Consider the following 15,359-nt stretch of genomic DNA (forward strand, 5'->3'; position numbering starts at 1 on the left):
AAGCAGAGGGAGCTTTTCTTGGAGTGTTGGTATTACCAAGTTCTTAGAATAATAGTTACAATTTTTGAACGTCTATTACTTAACATGATTTCTAAAACTCACAAACCTATGAAGTAGGTACTATTTTCAGGTTACAGCTGAGAACACTGAGGCCAGAGAGGTAAGGAACCATCCTAGAATCATTCAGTTTTTAAGAGGTGAAAGGTGAGAGAGAAGGAGTCAGAAGAGAATATGGAAGAGAGCCCACTCGAGTTGAAAGGGTTTTTCTTTTCCTCAACCAGTATTTATACCAGGAAATGGTCCTAGAGTAATAAAATCCAGGCAGGATAGTTAAGTTCCTTAAATTACAGACTGTCCTTTGGAAACACCATACATTGTCACTAACACAGTTTACATGGAGAAATTCACAAAGCAAATTAGACATTTCCTTCCCTCTACACCTTTGTATGTGTAAGTCTCCTATCAAGGAATCAAAGAATCTTATCCATCAAATAAAAGTTGAAAACTAAGCTGTCAAAATTCAGCCGTCCCTGAACTTGGCGTCCATCTACCAAACCAAGAGCTGTCTTCCCCTCCTTCCTCACCCCTTCATTGGACGAACACCCATCATCGGCTCTCAGCCTCTAGGAAGCTTCTTCTGACCCTTGTCAAAGAAAATTCCTCAAAACACAGAAAATAAAAGCAAAAAATAATTATGTGACCCGTTAATACCATACCTGACATGCTCCAATAAGCCCACTTCTGGGTCATCTCTTTTGGAGAATGTAACTTGGTGCCACTTAATATCATAATTGCTTGGAGGAATGACATCTTCAACTCTGTCAAGTTAACAGTCTAACTTCTAAAAAAAACTGATAAAGTGTGATTATTTCTTTTTCCATCTAGCAAAGAAAATAACCCCCCAAATCAGTTTCATAGCACTATAGGACATTGATCAGCTTTGTTTCTAGTTTAGCAATCTTTATTAACATGCTTCTCCTCGCTGATTTTTTAATTCCATTTCTTATGTTCTTTTTGAATCAGTTTTCTCATTCTGCTAGTTTACTTTTCAATAATAAGGTAAATAAAACTTTGACACATTATCTTTTTCTATGAGAATTATGCTAATAAACTGGAAATGACTAACATACCCTAAGTAAGAATTGACCCCCCAACTCTACCCCAAGTATTTCTCTAGCAGCACTATTGTAACGGCTTGTTTGCCTGCCTTCTCTGCCAGACTAGGCAGTGACTTGTAAGGAGTCAGTGAACATTTCTGTCTTATGTCCCACTGTTATCTCCAGAACCCAGTAAAACGATTGTCTGCAAAAATTCCCGAATGAATTTCTTACCCAAATGCCTAAGAGCCCTTTCTCCCACTCTTCTCCTTTGTCATGATCTTAAACTCCTACATCTTCTTTTTTAACTTGATAATGGCTCTCTTTACTACCTGCAGCCTCTTTGAAAAGTATCACCTTATTATCTAATTAAATGACAGGTTTTTCTCCCAATGGCAGCCATACAACAGGGTTTAGGCCTGACAATAGGACAGAATTCACATCATCTGCCTGAGCATCAGTAACCTTCAAAAATAAATTTTAATAAAAATCACTACGACCACTTTGGGGAAAAAGCGTCAGTTTTTATTAAGGATAGAAATTGGTTACACAATTAGTGTATTATAAAAAAAGTGCTGTTGGGCCGGCCCCGTGGCTTGGTGGTTGAGTGCGCGCGCTCTGCTGCTGGTGGCCCAGGTTCGGATCCCGGGCGCGCACCGACGCACTGCTTGTCTGGCCATGCTGAGGCCACGTCCCACATACAGCAACTAGAGGGATATGCAACTGTGACATACAACTATCTACTGGGGCTTTGGGGGAAAAAATAAATAAATAAAATTATTTAAATAAAAAAAGTGCTGTTAAACTCCCAAATGGATAGCAATATGTAAAAACATCTGAAATACATAATCTTCTCAAGCAGAAGATGCTATATCCACGCCTATAAATCAATTAGTCAATGTCTATCAGATCATGAAATGAGCCTCACTATTCTGATCCAGCTCTTTGTTGAAAGACTGTTCTACTAGTATTAAATTTGTGAGAATAATGAAAACCTTGGTAGATATCAAATATAACTCTGCCAGTTATCAATTCATTGACTCGGCTTTAAATTCATCCTGTGTGCCTACTCTGTAAAAATGGATCTGGGCCCTTTAAATACTTTTCCTTTTTAACAGACAGGATGTTCAGCTTTCTCAGTAGAGGGCTGGAGAGACACTACAAGAGGAAAGAGTCTTATTCTTGCTTCAGTGTTCAATTGGCCGGCTACTGGGAATCCAGCTCCTCAGCAGAGGAAGCTTCCCCCAGAACCCAGTTTCTGCAGCACAGGCAGCTTCTCCAGCATTAGTGAGGCTCGTGCAGCACAGGCAGCTTCTCCAGGGTCCAGCCCCTGGCACACAAGGCCTCCCCAGTGCTCAGCACCTGGAGCGCATGGTGGTCAGCAGGACCCAAACACTAGCAGCTCCTCCCAGGCAACCCCCTCAGGTATTTTGTAACGGAGTGCCCCTGGTGAGATACCCCTGTGAAGAGATTCCTCCAGTACCCTAGAGCATGGAGTTCCAGCAAGATCCCCTGGCACACGCCCTCCAGCAAGGTCTAGATCTCAGTCCCGGGGAAGGAGGGAGGGTGGACTCCTCCTTGGGTGATCTATCTGAACTGCTCCTTATATCTGTTATTCCTGTGTTTTTTAGGGTTCTCTTTATTTTCTTACTAGTCAATCCCTCATTATTCCAAAGCCTGTTATAGTTAACAATTCTTTATATTAAACTTTTCCTGTTCAAATTACTATGTGCCTTCTCTCTCCTTGATTAAACCCAGTCAAAGACAAACTCCTAGAAGCAAAATAAAAATGAACACCTTTTTAATTTAAAGACACCTTATTGGGCGCTTGATATAAACCACAGTTTCCCATGACAAAAAGTGTTATTCATACAGATATGAAATATTGTATTTAAAGAAATGGAAATTATTTACACATTTGGGATTGAGATGGCTAAGAAAAATGAAAGCATAGAGAGAGATTGTTCTTAAGCTTTTCTACTAATATATACAGTTCTAATCATCATAATCACATTTGTTTACTTTGAGATGAGCAAGATGTATACATTGTATTATCCTAGGAGGGGGCTCTGCGGTGGCCCAGACACTTGAAATTGGCTTAATCCAAAACCACACTCGGGGAAGTCACAAACAACTAAATGACTAACAAGGTGTGGCTTCCCTTCTTCAGAATTTTCAAATCCTTCTGTCATCTTTAAGGAAACATTTCTCAATTGTTTAAGCAGAACTGTGAGAGACCACTTCTATAAAAGGGAGAGGTACAGTACAGTAACTACGAGCATGAGCAAGTTACATTACATCTCTGAGCTCAGTTTCCTCATCTGTGAAAAGGGGATAAAGATTGAACCTATCTCGTAGAGTTGATGTCAGGACTGAATGAGGAAAGATACAGAAAAGACTTACAATCATGCCTGGAAAATAATTCTTTGCTATTACTCTTATCATCCTTGATCTTACTCATCCAAAGCTGTTACTCTAACAATAATACAATTATAAAATAAAAGGGGGAATAAAAAAAAAGATGCTACACTTTCTTCATAATTTTAACAGGAGAACCAACATTTTATGTAAGCACTTAGGCTAAATAACCTGCAGTAAAAGTGTCCTGTATGTCCAGTCGCCTTGTACCAATGGGATTTAGTCAAGTAATGATTACCTGCATCAGAAATACTCTCCATCTAAGTAGCTTCTCAGGTGAGTTTTAATTCTATTTGGAGTAAATGCAAACTTTGTAAATGTTAAGAAACTGGCAATGGTGTAATAATAATCATCCGAACTTCTCATATGTTAGAATTTAGAGTACTTCTTTTTGTAAGAATTTGGGGTTACAGAGAAAGAGAGATTTCTTCAAAGTTTAGTGAGACTTTCCTCAAAGTTTTATACCTTAGATATTATCTTTGTAGTCAGATAGACTGGGTTTAACCCTAGTCCCATTCCCCGCCAGCTGGATAACCTCAAACAAGTGTTTTTAACTTCTCCAAATCCTAGTTTCTTCCCCTATAACATGAAGATAGCAATGCCTACAATGAAGGATGGTTGTAAGGATTAAATGAGATAATTCGTATAAAGCTAGTGTCATACATGGCATTGTCACTGCTAAGTAAGAGAAAGCAGCAGCCATGATCATTACTATTGCTGAGATTTTTATTACCTAACTTTTTGCCTTATTAATTTCATGACCTCTTTTTTAAACAAGTAAACATCAGAAGAAGATCCTATAATGTCAACATGTGTCTTATAAGAATTAATCAGAACCTGAGGGTACTTTGAATTCAGTTGTTCACATGCCAACTTAATATTTCTTTTCTTTCTGTTTTCCTTTCCATCCAAAATAATTGTCTCTTTTCTAAGTTCAAAGTGAAGAATATGTGAATATTTCTCAATGAGCTTTTTTACATATGTTTCATCATTTGGATGAGAAATAGCGTGAGCACTTTTTATACAAATTGTGGTAATTTCACCATCCACTCTCTCCTGACATAAAACATGAAATTTTTTCAAAGCTCTTTCATAATATCCACACTTCTTTTTCAGGTAAAGGAAAACATCTGTGTCGAGAACAAGCATTTCTCCACTTCCACTAGTCTTAGATACTGAGGACCTGAGTGACTCCGAAGAAATACTACTTCCCTGTAGACTCCTTCTGGGGCTCTCTCTATTCCACTCTTTCCCCTCACTGATAAAATTCCTGTTTTTTTCTAAAAGAGAACTTGCTTTTAATAGCAAAGATTCTTTGAGCCTCTTGATAGCCAGAAATGATCCCTGAACGGAGATTCTTCCACTGGGTTCCAAATGACTGAAGCATAAAGTTGGGATTTTCCTTTTCAGGTCCATTACCAGACTTTCTAGAATGACTTGACTCCGAAAAACAGAAAGATCAAGGATAGCCTTTACAGAGCTGAAGACCTACAATTAAACAGAGAGAAATTAAAACAGCACTGCCTAGTGGAGGAAACTACATAAACACATTCTTTTTCTGGCACTTTCTCTGTCTCCTCAGCAGTTGCCCTAACCAGGCCCCAACTGATCAGCCCAGACTGGCTTTTTGCACCATAGCAGCCTATCAAAGGGATCCCACAATCCCATCAAGACCACAGTGTTCAATTTGGGATTCATAGTTCCTCACTGCATTCCCCAAAACAGAGGTGATCAAATATTTTTTAGAGGCAGAATGCTTTTTTGAAACAAAGTCTTAAGCAGAACCCGTAGATATAACTATTCTGGTTCTGCTCTGTGGATAGAGGTCCCCCTAGAGAGCCCTCCGAGTTTGAAGTTTATCAGATGGCTGCACAGAACCCCAGGGTTTCTACAGAATAAAGTTTTAAACCAAAGCTTTGAATTTTAACTTTTTCCTCTTATTTCCACTTTTCCTGCCTCTTCAAACCTCCTTTTTAATGTTCATCCTAATAGGATTTTTTTTCCCCAAATAAGTCTTTAGGTAGATACATCATCCATGACAGCATAAAAGCTCACTGTCACTTTAAAAGCATCAAGTGGGACAGAGAGAAACATGAGAACAGACCAGGCAATAACCAAAAAACGTCAACACACAGGTTTGACCTTTAACACTGACTCAGGTTAGGGAGTTTGCCTTTTCTTTCCGAGAAGTCACGGTGCTTTGTGTCTCCTATGTAGGAAACACTTTACAGAAGAAATGAGATCCAGGGCTGTCAGCACCCCTTCAGCATCACATCTTACCTCTTCACTAAGATGAGAGACTGTGAGTGGAGTGGGTACAACCTTCTTTACTAGACAGTGGTTCTTTTTTCTGATGACATTCTCTGCAACTAAGTGGAAACACTGCCATCAGAAATGTTTGTGGCATGACACACTAATCATCATTTTAATTAATAATAATAGAGACGTTCGACACTATTATTTAGAATGCCTCAAATTTTTTTCTATATTTTTCCTCTAAATTCAACATTTAAATAGTTTTCCCTTCTACTTTAACACATTAAAATTCATTTTATGTGTAAATATGATCCTAGTCGTACTTTTAAAAGCACATATAGGTGTATATATACATATATATATATATATGAATAGAAAACAAGAACCTAAAAGTAAATCCCCCACTCTGTTAATTATGGCCATGAGGAGACTTCATCTTCTTGAGTCCACGATACCACACTGTCTTGGTTGTCCTCTAATCACTAGCTGACCTGCTCAGCCTCCTTTGCTAATTCTCCTTCTCTTCCCATTCTCTAGGTGTTGGCATCCCCCAGGCCTCAGGCCTCACACCTCTTTGCTAACCTACACCCACCCAGTGGGTGATCTCAACAATTTCCACGGCTTTAGGTACCATCTCCACATGTACCACTTCCAAATTCTATCTTCAGCCTCAGTCTTTCTCCCCTCTGCCTGTGGAACTCTCTACTTCATTAACCCAACAGGCGTCTCCATGACCTTTGTGAAAATTCACTCTTGATAACTGCCCCTTCCCAAAAGTACTCTTCCTCCAGTGTTCTCCATCTCAGAAAATGACACCTAACCCATCAGCGAATCCTGAATACTCACCAGTTCTCAGTAACCTGCGCTCCTACCACCCTAGTCAAAACCAGCGATGACTAGTAGCTCCCGTTCTTCCCACGGTTGCCACATTGGCCATCTAAGACAAGGCAGTCACATTTTGTCAGTCCTCTGCTCAAAAGCCTCCAATGGCTTCCCATCTCACCCAGAAAAAAATCCAGACACATTGTCTTGACCTATGAGCTACTTAACATAAACTGGCCCCAGCTGCCCATCTAGCCACATCTCCTATTACTCTCCTCACTGCTCATTCCAGCCACACAGGCCTCCTTGCTGTTCTTCAAAACATCCAGCATGCTCCCTCCTCAGAGAATTTTTTCCTAGTCCTTCCTTTGGCCTAGAATGTTCTTCCCCCTTATCTGCATGAATCATTCCCTCACTTCATTCAGATCTCTGCTCAAATGTCACCTAAACAGAGTATTTCCCTACCTACTCTATCTAAAGTAGCACCCTCTATCACATTCTATCCCTTTATTCTTCTTTATATTTTTCCATAGCACTCATATTATATATTAACATATAAATAAATATATATAAACATATGTAAGTATGTAAGTAATATACAGATATAAAAGTAAATAAAGCACTCAACATATTATATTATCATTTATTTGCTTGTTTATTATCTGTCCATCCCCACAGATATATGCTTCATGAAAGAAAACATTTTGCCCATTTCATTCCTTGCTGTATCCTCGAGGCCTAGAATGGTAGTTGGCAAATAATAGGTGCTCAATAAATATTTGTGAATAAATGAATGAGTGAATCATCTTTTTCTCTGAGGAACCAATTCAACATATAAAATATTAACTTGCAAAAACACTAGGGTGCCCTCAGAGAAATAATAAGGAGCCCTTCCCGCCATCCCTTACCTGAACATCCCCATTGAGAAGAAATGGCTTAACCAATGGCGACAGATAAAGTTACTGATAATCCATATCTCTTGGATTTCTCCCTGGCCCCTGCATTCCTTCAAGCAGAGCAAAGTTTCTCTGCTCTTACTCCCAAGTGTTACTTTCACCTCCAAGATGCTGGCGTGGAGACTCGTCTTTCTTGGGCAATTTATTCTGCCAGCCACTAAGCTGTAAAGAAGGCTGCCCCTCTCCAGGAAGCTGGAGGAGTGAAGATGCTCTGCAGACCCAAGTTCTTCACCCATGTCAGGGATGGCGGTGGGGAACAGAATGGCTCACACTGATCTCAGTTCCAAGCCATATTTCTCCAATCCAACTTTACCAGTAATAAAGCAGGTACTATATCAGAATATCCGTTTGTTGGTTTGAACCAACAGAAGCAAATGATGTAGTTATACAGTCATATGTCACTTAATGACAGGGATATGTTCTGAGAAATGCATTGTTAGGTGATTTCGTCGTTTTGCGAACATCATAGAGTATACTCACAGAAACCTAGATAGGATAGCCCACTACAGACCTAGGCTAAATGGAACGAATCTTATGGGACCACCATTGTATACGAGTTCCATTGTTGACTGAAATGTCGTTATGCAGTGCATGACTGTATTGCTGAAGCCATCTCAAAATTCCCGAAGTAGTTATCTTGTTTGTGAGATTATAGATCATTTTTGTGGGCTTTTATTTTTTTTTACGTTTTCTACCATAAAATGTATCACTTTTATCCCAAGATACAGACGGATTGAAAATACAGAAAGAAAGAAGTCTTCAAGAATTTGCCAGTCACTAGCAACTTTATCATAAGCCATTTTCACATTATACTCTTCATATGCAGTACTGTGCCACTTTTATATTCAGAATAGAATAACATTTTAAAGCTACTTTAAGCTTTACCAATCCCATGAACATTTTAATGAAACTCAATTTTTAATTTCATTACAGAAGTATTTCTAAGATTACAAAAATTTGATTTGGAAATACCTTTTTTTTCTTTGAATGTTACATATGCAACTCCCTTGGTTCTTGTTGGATATATCACATCTTCAACAACTCCACCCTCATTCTTACTATCTTGGAAGTGAATCTTCACTAATGTGGCCAGTAATTGAGCATTAAAAACCGTTGCAACCGGAAGACCAGCAACTACAACCGTTCTTTCAGAAGCTTTAGATTCCCTGACATTCACCATTGATGCCTGTAAGAGAAAGTAGGTTACTCTTTAAACATATAAGATTCTATTTAATATAAGCAACATCACACATCAGTGAGAGAGGTTATTTTATTTAATAAAGGTGCTAATATAGCTGATTAGATACTTGAAAAAAAAATATTAAGGATAGATCCTTGCCTCACGCCATATACCAACATAAACTTTATGTGAATTTGAGAATTACATATAAAAAGTGAACCTTTTATTTTTTTTTTTATAAATGGAAAACATTCGTTAATATTTGTCTGATTTTAGAAATGCCTAAAAATAATAGAAGTCACAAAGGAAAAGATCAAGAGAAATAAATTTTTTAAATTAAAATTTTTTAAAAAGTCAAGCTAACCACAAAATATGGTACTTTGGAGATGGCTTATGTTTTCTTGATTGTAGAATCCAAAGTACATAAGCTAATAATAAACACATCCTGTACTTTTTTTGTCAGAATCAGGAAAAAGTCACCACAAAACAATAAAACCCTGGCAATAATATTTGGACTGCAGTGCAGTAAATCCTGCCTTCCAGCACATATCTGGGATGGAATGCAAACACTGAGAGTACATGCTATCACAGACTCTGCCACCACGCCGGGCACAGAGTACCAAATGCAAGTAGATCCTTGCCTAGGCTCATGCTCTTTGAACTTCCTGTATTATCCAGTTAAGGGGCTTCTATTTAAATGCTTTAATTTGTTCCCCAGCCCCATTTAGGAAAGTGGACCTATAAGCTTCCCCCAATGCTTATATAGTTAGTTCACCCTGATTCTACCAGAGATCAGATATAATCTATCCTAAATTACCCTCCAGGGGAGGACAGGATGTCTCATGGGCCTGAGTAATGGTGAATAGACCACAAAGATGTTTTGGGCTCTCAGTTCAGAGGACTCTGTACTCAAAGCAGGACTCCACTGGGGACAGGCAAACTACATCTGACCTCCCAGGTCAAGAAGACAATCTAAGTACACACACAGTGTCCTGTCCATCCCAAGAGCACCTTAAAATGAAAAAGTAACCAAGGAAAAAGGGGCTCGTTCTGCTCAATGCAATCCAGTGCCAATCAATTGCAAACCAGTCAATGGCTGTGAAAGGCAAGTTTATACAATTAGCTAGCACAATCAGAAGATGGTGGACTAGTGTCCTAAAGAACCATCTTAAAGTCATACAGAATCTTGAGGCAGTTACACAGGGGAAATGGGTAGGGAAGGAGGGGGTTTAGGGACGTCGATCATCGAGTGTGACGAACTTCAAGGCACCTCATTCTCTCCTTCTGTCATTTGTGACGGGTACCAACACAGAGTTTTTCTTTCTGGAGGTCATCATGTTCCTGGGGAACTCAGAGAACAAAGCTATCCTTACCACAGCTGGGAGATATATGTAAGCAAGAGTCACAGAACTAGCAGATCATGTATTTTGCAAAAGTGAGAGGTGCTTAATCATCTAGGCTACGTGCAGGCTAGAGTGCATTCTCAGAGACCAGTGAGTCAGGGTCATAGTTACAATATTGTTTCCTTTCCATAAGATGGCTTCCCTCATGCTAACTTAAGATCTAGCTTTTACAAAAGTAAAAGGATGAAAAAGAGAATAAACCCAGTTAAGGGAAGTAATCAGCATAGGAAAGCTTTCAACAAATTACTGGAAGACCAAAAATACATACAAGTATGTGGAAGGACAAGACAGTGGGAAGGAGCTAACCCAGAAGAGGAAAACGGGATTGCAGGAAAACCTTCAGAGCAAAACCTCAGAAATGAAAAGCGCCCAAAACAGAAAGATCAGTTGCAAGGCTAACAGCAAAACAGCCACTCCAGTTGTCTCCCCACACTCCCTACCTCCAATGCACACACACACACACTTGAGCACATACCATACTTACTACAATGAAGGCAGCTGGGCCACAACCTCAGGGAAAAAACTTGAGGATTATTTTACTTTAAAAAAAAAAAAACAACTGAACAAACATTCTAAAGAGAATCTGACCTGCTAGTATGGGTGCTAGCACCCCAGCACAAGTCCCCCCACCCCTCTGGCATTCGAAGGGACCCTAGCCTAAAGATCAAAAGCAGACCAAAGTGTGGCATGATTTGGAGTAAATTCTGGAATACCAGAAAAAAGAGAATTCATTTGACCCAGCTGCTAGGAACATTTTCCTGTAAGTAGAAAAAGAGAAAATACACATGACATTGGACCAAACAAAGAAAACAATCTCAGCACACTGGTAGGCCCTGCTGTAAACAGTGTTTACTGCTTGCCTAATAATGTAAAGACTCCTACTGGTTTTAACTTTTAGACTAATTCTGTTAAGTCTTCAAAATACCAAAGACTTAAATATAATTACAGAATAAAATGAAAACATTCAACTCTGTCAATGTAAGAATAAAAGCAGAACAGAAGTTGAAAGGTAGAAGGAAGAATAATCTCCTCTTATATTACAGGGAATCATATAATACTATCAAAATTTTAAGTATATAATGGAAGTTAAAAAAATAATCCATAAAGTTTAAAATAATATTAAAACTTTCAAATTTGGAAGGTGGGAGAAGTCCTCAGAGGTTACTTGAGTGAAATCCTCATTTATCATAGTAGGAATTCAATAGGAAATGACTAAAGTCAATGGTGACTCCCTCCAGGTCATGCACCCTCTCAGCGGCTCTTTGGTATTTCATCTGGTAGCTATTAAAATAAAGTGGCAAAAATGTGCCTGTCTGATGAAACAGTGTTTTTAAGCTCACAGTCTGCAACTGAATTTCTCAGAATATGCAGTATCTTGTCAATTAGTTAATAACAAATACAGTATGCCTGGCAATATGCTGGGTACCACAGATGACATATACAAACAAATAAAGCATGCCCCTTGCCCCAAAATTCAGTATCCCCACAAAAATTTACTGAACTTTTATTATGTGTGGAGCACTTGGAGAGGCTGCAGGATTACTAACATTAAAAAAAAACCCCTATCTTACAGGTGAGATACATAAATAAATGTGTCACATACACATACACAAATTATGAGACACATAAATAAATCATTTCAACAGAGCTTGGTAGGCACAAAAAGAGGGACACCTATTTCTTTACAAGAGGAAACAAACCAACATCCAACAATTTGAGGACATAAAACCATTCACAGTAAAATGCTAAAATATACAATAAATGCCATCTGAGATTAGGAAGCAAGATTCGTTCTGGCTAAAGCAGTCAAAGCCTTCATGAAAGAGAGGCCTTGAAGGCTGAGGTCGAATTTTAATGAATGGTCAAATTTAATTTAAAATGCAAAAGAAAGGGCCGGCCCCGTGTCTTAGCGGTTAAGTGCGTGCGCTCTGCTACTGGTGGCCCGGGTTTGGATCCCGGGCACGCACTGATGCACTGCTTCTCTGGCCATGCTGAGGCCGCGTCCCATATACAGCAACTAGAAGGATGTGCAACTATGACATATGGCTGTCTACTGAGGCTTTGAGGGGGAAAAAAAAAAAAGGAGGATTGGCAATAGATCTTAGCTCAGAGCTGGTCTTCCTCAGCAAAAAGAGGAGGATGAGCATGGATGTTAGCTCAGGGCTGATCTTCCTCACAAAAAAATAAAATAAAATAAAAAACAAGACAAGACAAAATAAAACAAAATAAAATAAAATGCAAAAGAAGAGTTCACAGCAAAAGCAAAGGGACAGAGGGGTGGGTGATGAACATGGCTCGTGTTGAGGCATATACAACAAAGGGAACGTCTCCTGAAAGTGAAATCCGTAATAATCTACTGGCTGTTTGTTACAGAAGGTACTTGTAATGGAGGAAAACAGTTTCTTAAAATATTCAGGGACAACTAGATTGCATAGGAAACAATAAAAATATATAAAAGTGTTCCTCCATCCTAGCCCCAAGTGGTAAGATGTAATTATCCCAAATTGGTTCTTCCTAGAAGAGGAAAAAATGACGAAAGAGATTTTTCAGATTTTCAGGGAATTTTACTTCCCAGGAGATTCGTCTTGATTCACTATACACCACCTGGCTCTGACAGTCCACAACAACCTCAATGGGTAAATAGCTAGTGAATTAGCTTCCTTTTTTGCTCTTCATCAAAGAAAAACTTTCAATTTAAATTCAGCAAATCTTACTCCACCCTCATCAATACTAAGACCATAATTCTTTATTCAAATGTCTACATTTAATTTATCTTTTAAATGCAAGGACCTTCCCCTTGAGCCACTATTTTTAGGAAAGAGAAGGTAAGAAAATTATGGCAGTAAAGGTATGGTCCTGTTTTCTAAGAACTGACTAATTTTTATGAATCATCTAAGGAATTTCATTTCAATGACCTGCCAGTATTCTTCCTTAATTTTCTTTCTTCAGTTTGAGACAGTATGGCAAACATATAATTTTACTGAAGTTAATTACGAACAAAGATGGCTACTAATCTCTTCTATCCACAATTAAGAAGAAAGAGACGTCTAGGAGACAATCCTTTCAAGAGTTACCACACAGAGATACAGGATTTTGAAAGGAGAGCAGCATTTTGGCCAAGAGGTATTAAGATGATGGCATTTTCCCCGGATCAATGATACATTTTATGAGACTTTTGACCATTCTATCAGAAAACAAAAAGGTACAAAGAAAAAAATGTGTTTACTTTTGTAAGGCACTATTGAGAAATAATGAGATTCCCTCACTGCGTTCGTTTCTATTTCTTTTCTTAAAACCAGTTATTTTCACCGACGTTGTCTTTACTGCCACCCTGTAAACAAAATCGTATTTGCATCTCACGACTGCTCTTGCACTTCTGAGACCCTAGCATTTCTAACCAGAAATTGAAGGCCCTGCCACTGCCTTCAAACACTTGGAAAGAACACGGAAGACTAAACCTTGAATTTGCTGACTGTTCTTGCTAGTCAGCACAGAGGGTGAAAACACAGAGCCCTTCGTATCTGGAGGAAAAACTCAGGCCGCAAGAGAGAAGAGTCCCCACTAAGGCAGACAAGACATGAGGATGCCTTCCTAACTTGCGTCCTTGGCTCGAATCCTTCTTATTGGCCCTTTTCAAAAGGAAACTGTGGCCTCCATTTCTGGGTAATTTTCTCTGCTCTTGCTCCCCAAGGGGTAGGACAACAGTTAAGCCCTAACACAGCCTGCGAAGCGACTCCTCCACCAAACGGCTGTGTCCCTGACGACGGGGCATTGGGCGCGGGGGGTGGCCGCGCCTTGCGCTCTCTGGAGCCGCGCCTCGCCCGCACAGGCTGCGGTGAATTGCAGGCGCGCGCCTCCCTGCCGCCCCGGCAAGTGCGGAGAGGCAGGGCGCGCTCTGCCGGCGGGTCGGCCTGCGGCGCGGACGGCTCTCCGCCGGCCCGGGGCCCCTCCGCGCGCCACTGGGGTCAGCCCCGCACCCTCGCGCGCCCCCGCCCGGCCTCGCGTCCTTCTGGGGTACCGTGGCGACGGGATGGGGACGACCCTGCCCTGCAAAATCCAAAGCAAAAGCAACTTGCCATGGTGGAGGAGAGACGCGCCCTCAGCGGCCGGCAGCGCCCAAGTCGAGCGGAGCGCGGGCGACCGGGTGAGGGCCCTGCACGCAGGTTTTGGTTTCGGTTTTTTGTTCCCGTTCGCTAGGAGATAATGCGAGAAAAGGGCGGCCCCTCCACCCCAGCCGGCTGTACTTGGGCCTCGTGGCCTCTGGGGTGGGAGCTCGGACCTGGGACGACGGCTGCTGCCAGCGCCTGCCGGGACGCCCTCGCCCTCGGAGGTTTCGCAACTTTTGAAACCACGCTGGAGAGAGGCCGGGAGGAAGGCCCCGCAGTGTTTCGGGGCTTCTGCGGGGGCTGTGTCTGTCCTGTGCTCAGTGAAATCTGGATAGTCCTTCCTCCACCCTCATTATCTCCCCAGTCGTTTTCCCGCCACACCACACTTGTCTCTCTTTCTCGTCACCTGCCCAGCCCAGCCCAGGGTCGGTCGTGGGCCGCGGCCAGGAGCGCAGGGCAAAGGATGAAAAGTGCAGGGTCCCAGCCAACAGACAGCTCACCATCTTGTCCGCGCCGAGCTCGGACTTCTGAGTCTGGCACCTACGGGGACACAGGGAGTCTGCATACATCGCTTCAAAGTCAAAGAGAGCATGAAGAAGTAAGGCAAGTGGTTGGCAAATATAGAGAAGCTGAATTCCACTCCTAAATAAAGAAATACAAATTGAAATCATAATGAGATCCCTTTTTTCCATGATGAGATTGGCAAAAATTAAAAAGTGTGATGATACCCAGTGTTAGCCAGAGTGTGAGGAAGCATTATGTTGCTGCAAGCTCAGATAGGTGCAAATATTTCCAAGGGTTTGGCCCCTTTCAAAATGTAAAGTTTAAAAATGCACATATCCTTAGATTTAGCAATTCCGCTTTCAGAACTGAAGTTATAGTGCACAAGTGGAACTAAGATATTGTACAGAAATTTTAATTGTGCATTGCTTGTAATTACATATTTTTTTAAAAACTGGAATGCACCGATTTAATCTATGAATTTGTTGTTAGTACCATCCAGTTGATTCCAACTCCTCGAGACCCTGTGTACAGCAGAGCGGAACTCTGCTGGGACTGGCCAGGTCCTTCTTCCTAGTCTGTCTTAATCTGGAAGCTCCGCTGAAACTTGTCCACCATGG

General features: G+C 40.7%; 1 protein-coding gene across 2 annotated transcripts; it reads right to left on the bottom strand.

Annotated features, from left to right (window-relative positions):
* Positions 1-2,902: 2,902 nt before the first annotated feature.
* RBM43 (RNA binding motif protein 43) lies at positions 2,903-15,026 on the bottom strand. Of its 2 annotated transcripts, none has more exons than XM_058548949.1 (4): positions 14,739-15,026; positions 8,522-8,735; positions 5,796-5,884; positions 2,903-5,003 (listed from the first exon to the last, which is right to left on the bottom strand). In XM_058548949.1, exons 1-4 carry the CDS (start codon positions 14,928-14,930, stop codon positions 4,245-4,247), a joined length of 1,254 nt encoding a protein of 417 aa, XP_058404932.1. In that variant the 5' UTR covers positions 14,931-15,026; the 3' UTR covers positions 2,903-4,244. The 2 variants fall into 2 exon arrangements, with proteins under 2 accessions (XP_058404932.1, XP_058404934.1); XM_058548951.1 differs by lacking the exon at positions 14,739-15,026 and adding an exon at positions 13,359-13,885.
* Positions 15,027-15,359: the final 333 nt, after the last annotated feature.

Source organism: Diceros bicornis, chromosome 10 (assembly GCF_020826845.1).
Source record: "Diceros bicornis minor isolate mBicDic1 chromosome 10, mDicBic1.mat.cur, whole genome shotgun sequence".
In the NCBI taxonomy this organism is placed as follows: Eukaryota; Metazoa; Chordata; class Mammalia; order Perissodactyla; family Rhinocerotidae; genus Diceros; species Diceros bicornis.

Bases quoted from the DNA above. Each gene is read 5' to 3' on its own strand.
- RBM43 (XM_058548949.1), bottom strand. From the start codon at position 14,930: ATGGAAAAAAGGGATCTCATTATGATTTCAATTTGTATTTCTTTATTT. The intron at 8,736-14,738 runs GTGAGCTGTCTG...TTTCTCTTACAG, and splicing joins AGCTCGGCGCGGACAAGATG to GCATCAATGGTGAATGTCAG. The intron at 5,885-8,521 runs GTATTTCCAAAT...GTTTCCACTTAG, and splicing joins AACATTCAAAGAAAAAAAAG to TTGCAGAGAATGTCATCAGA.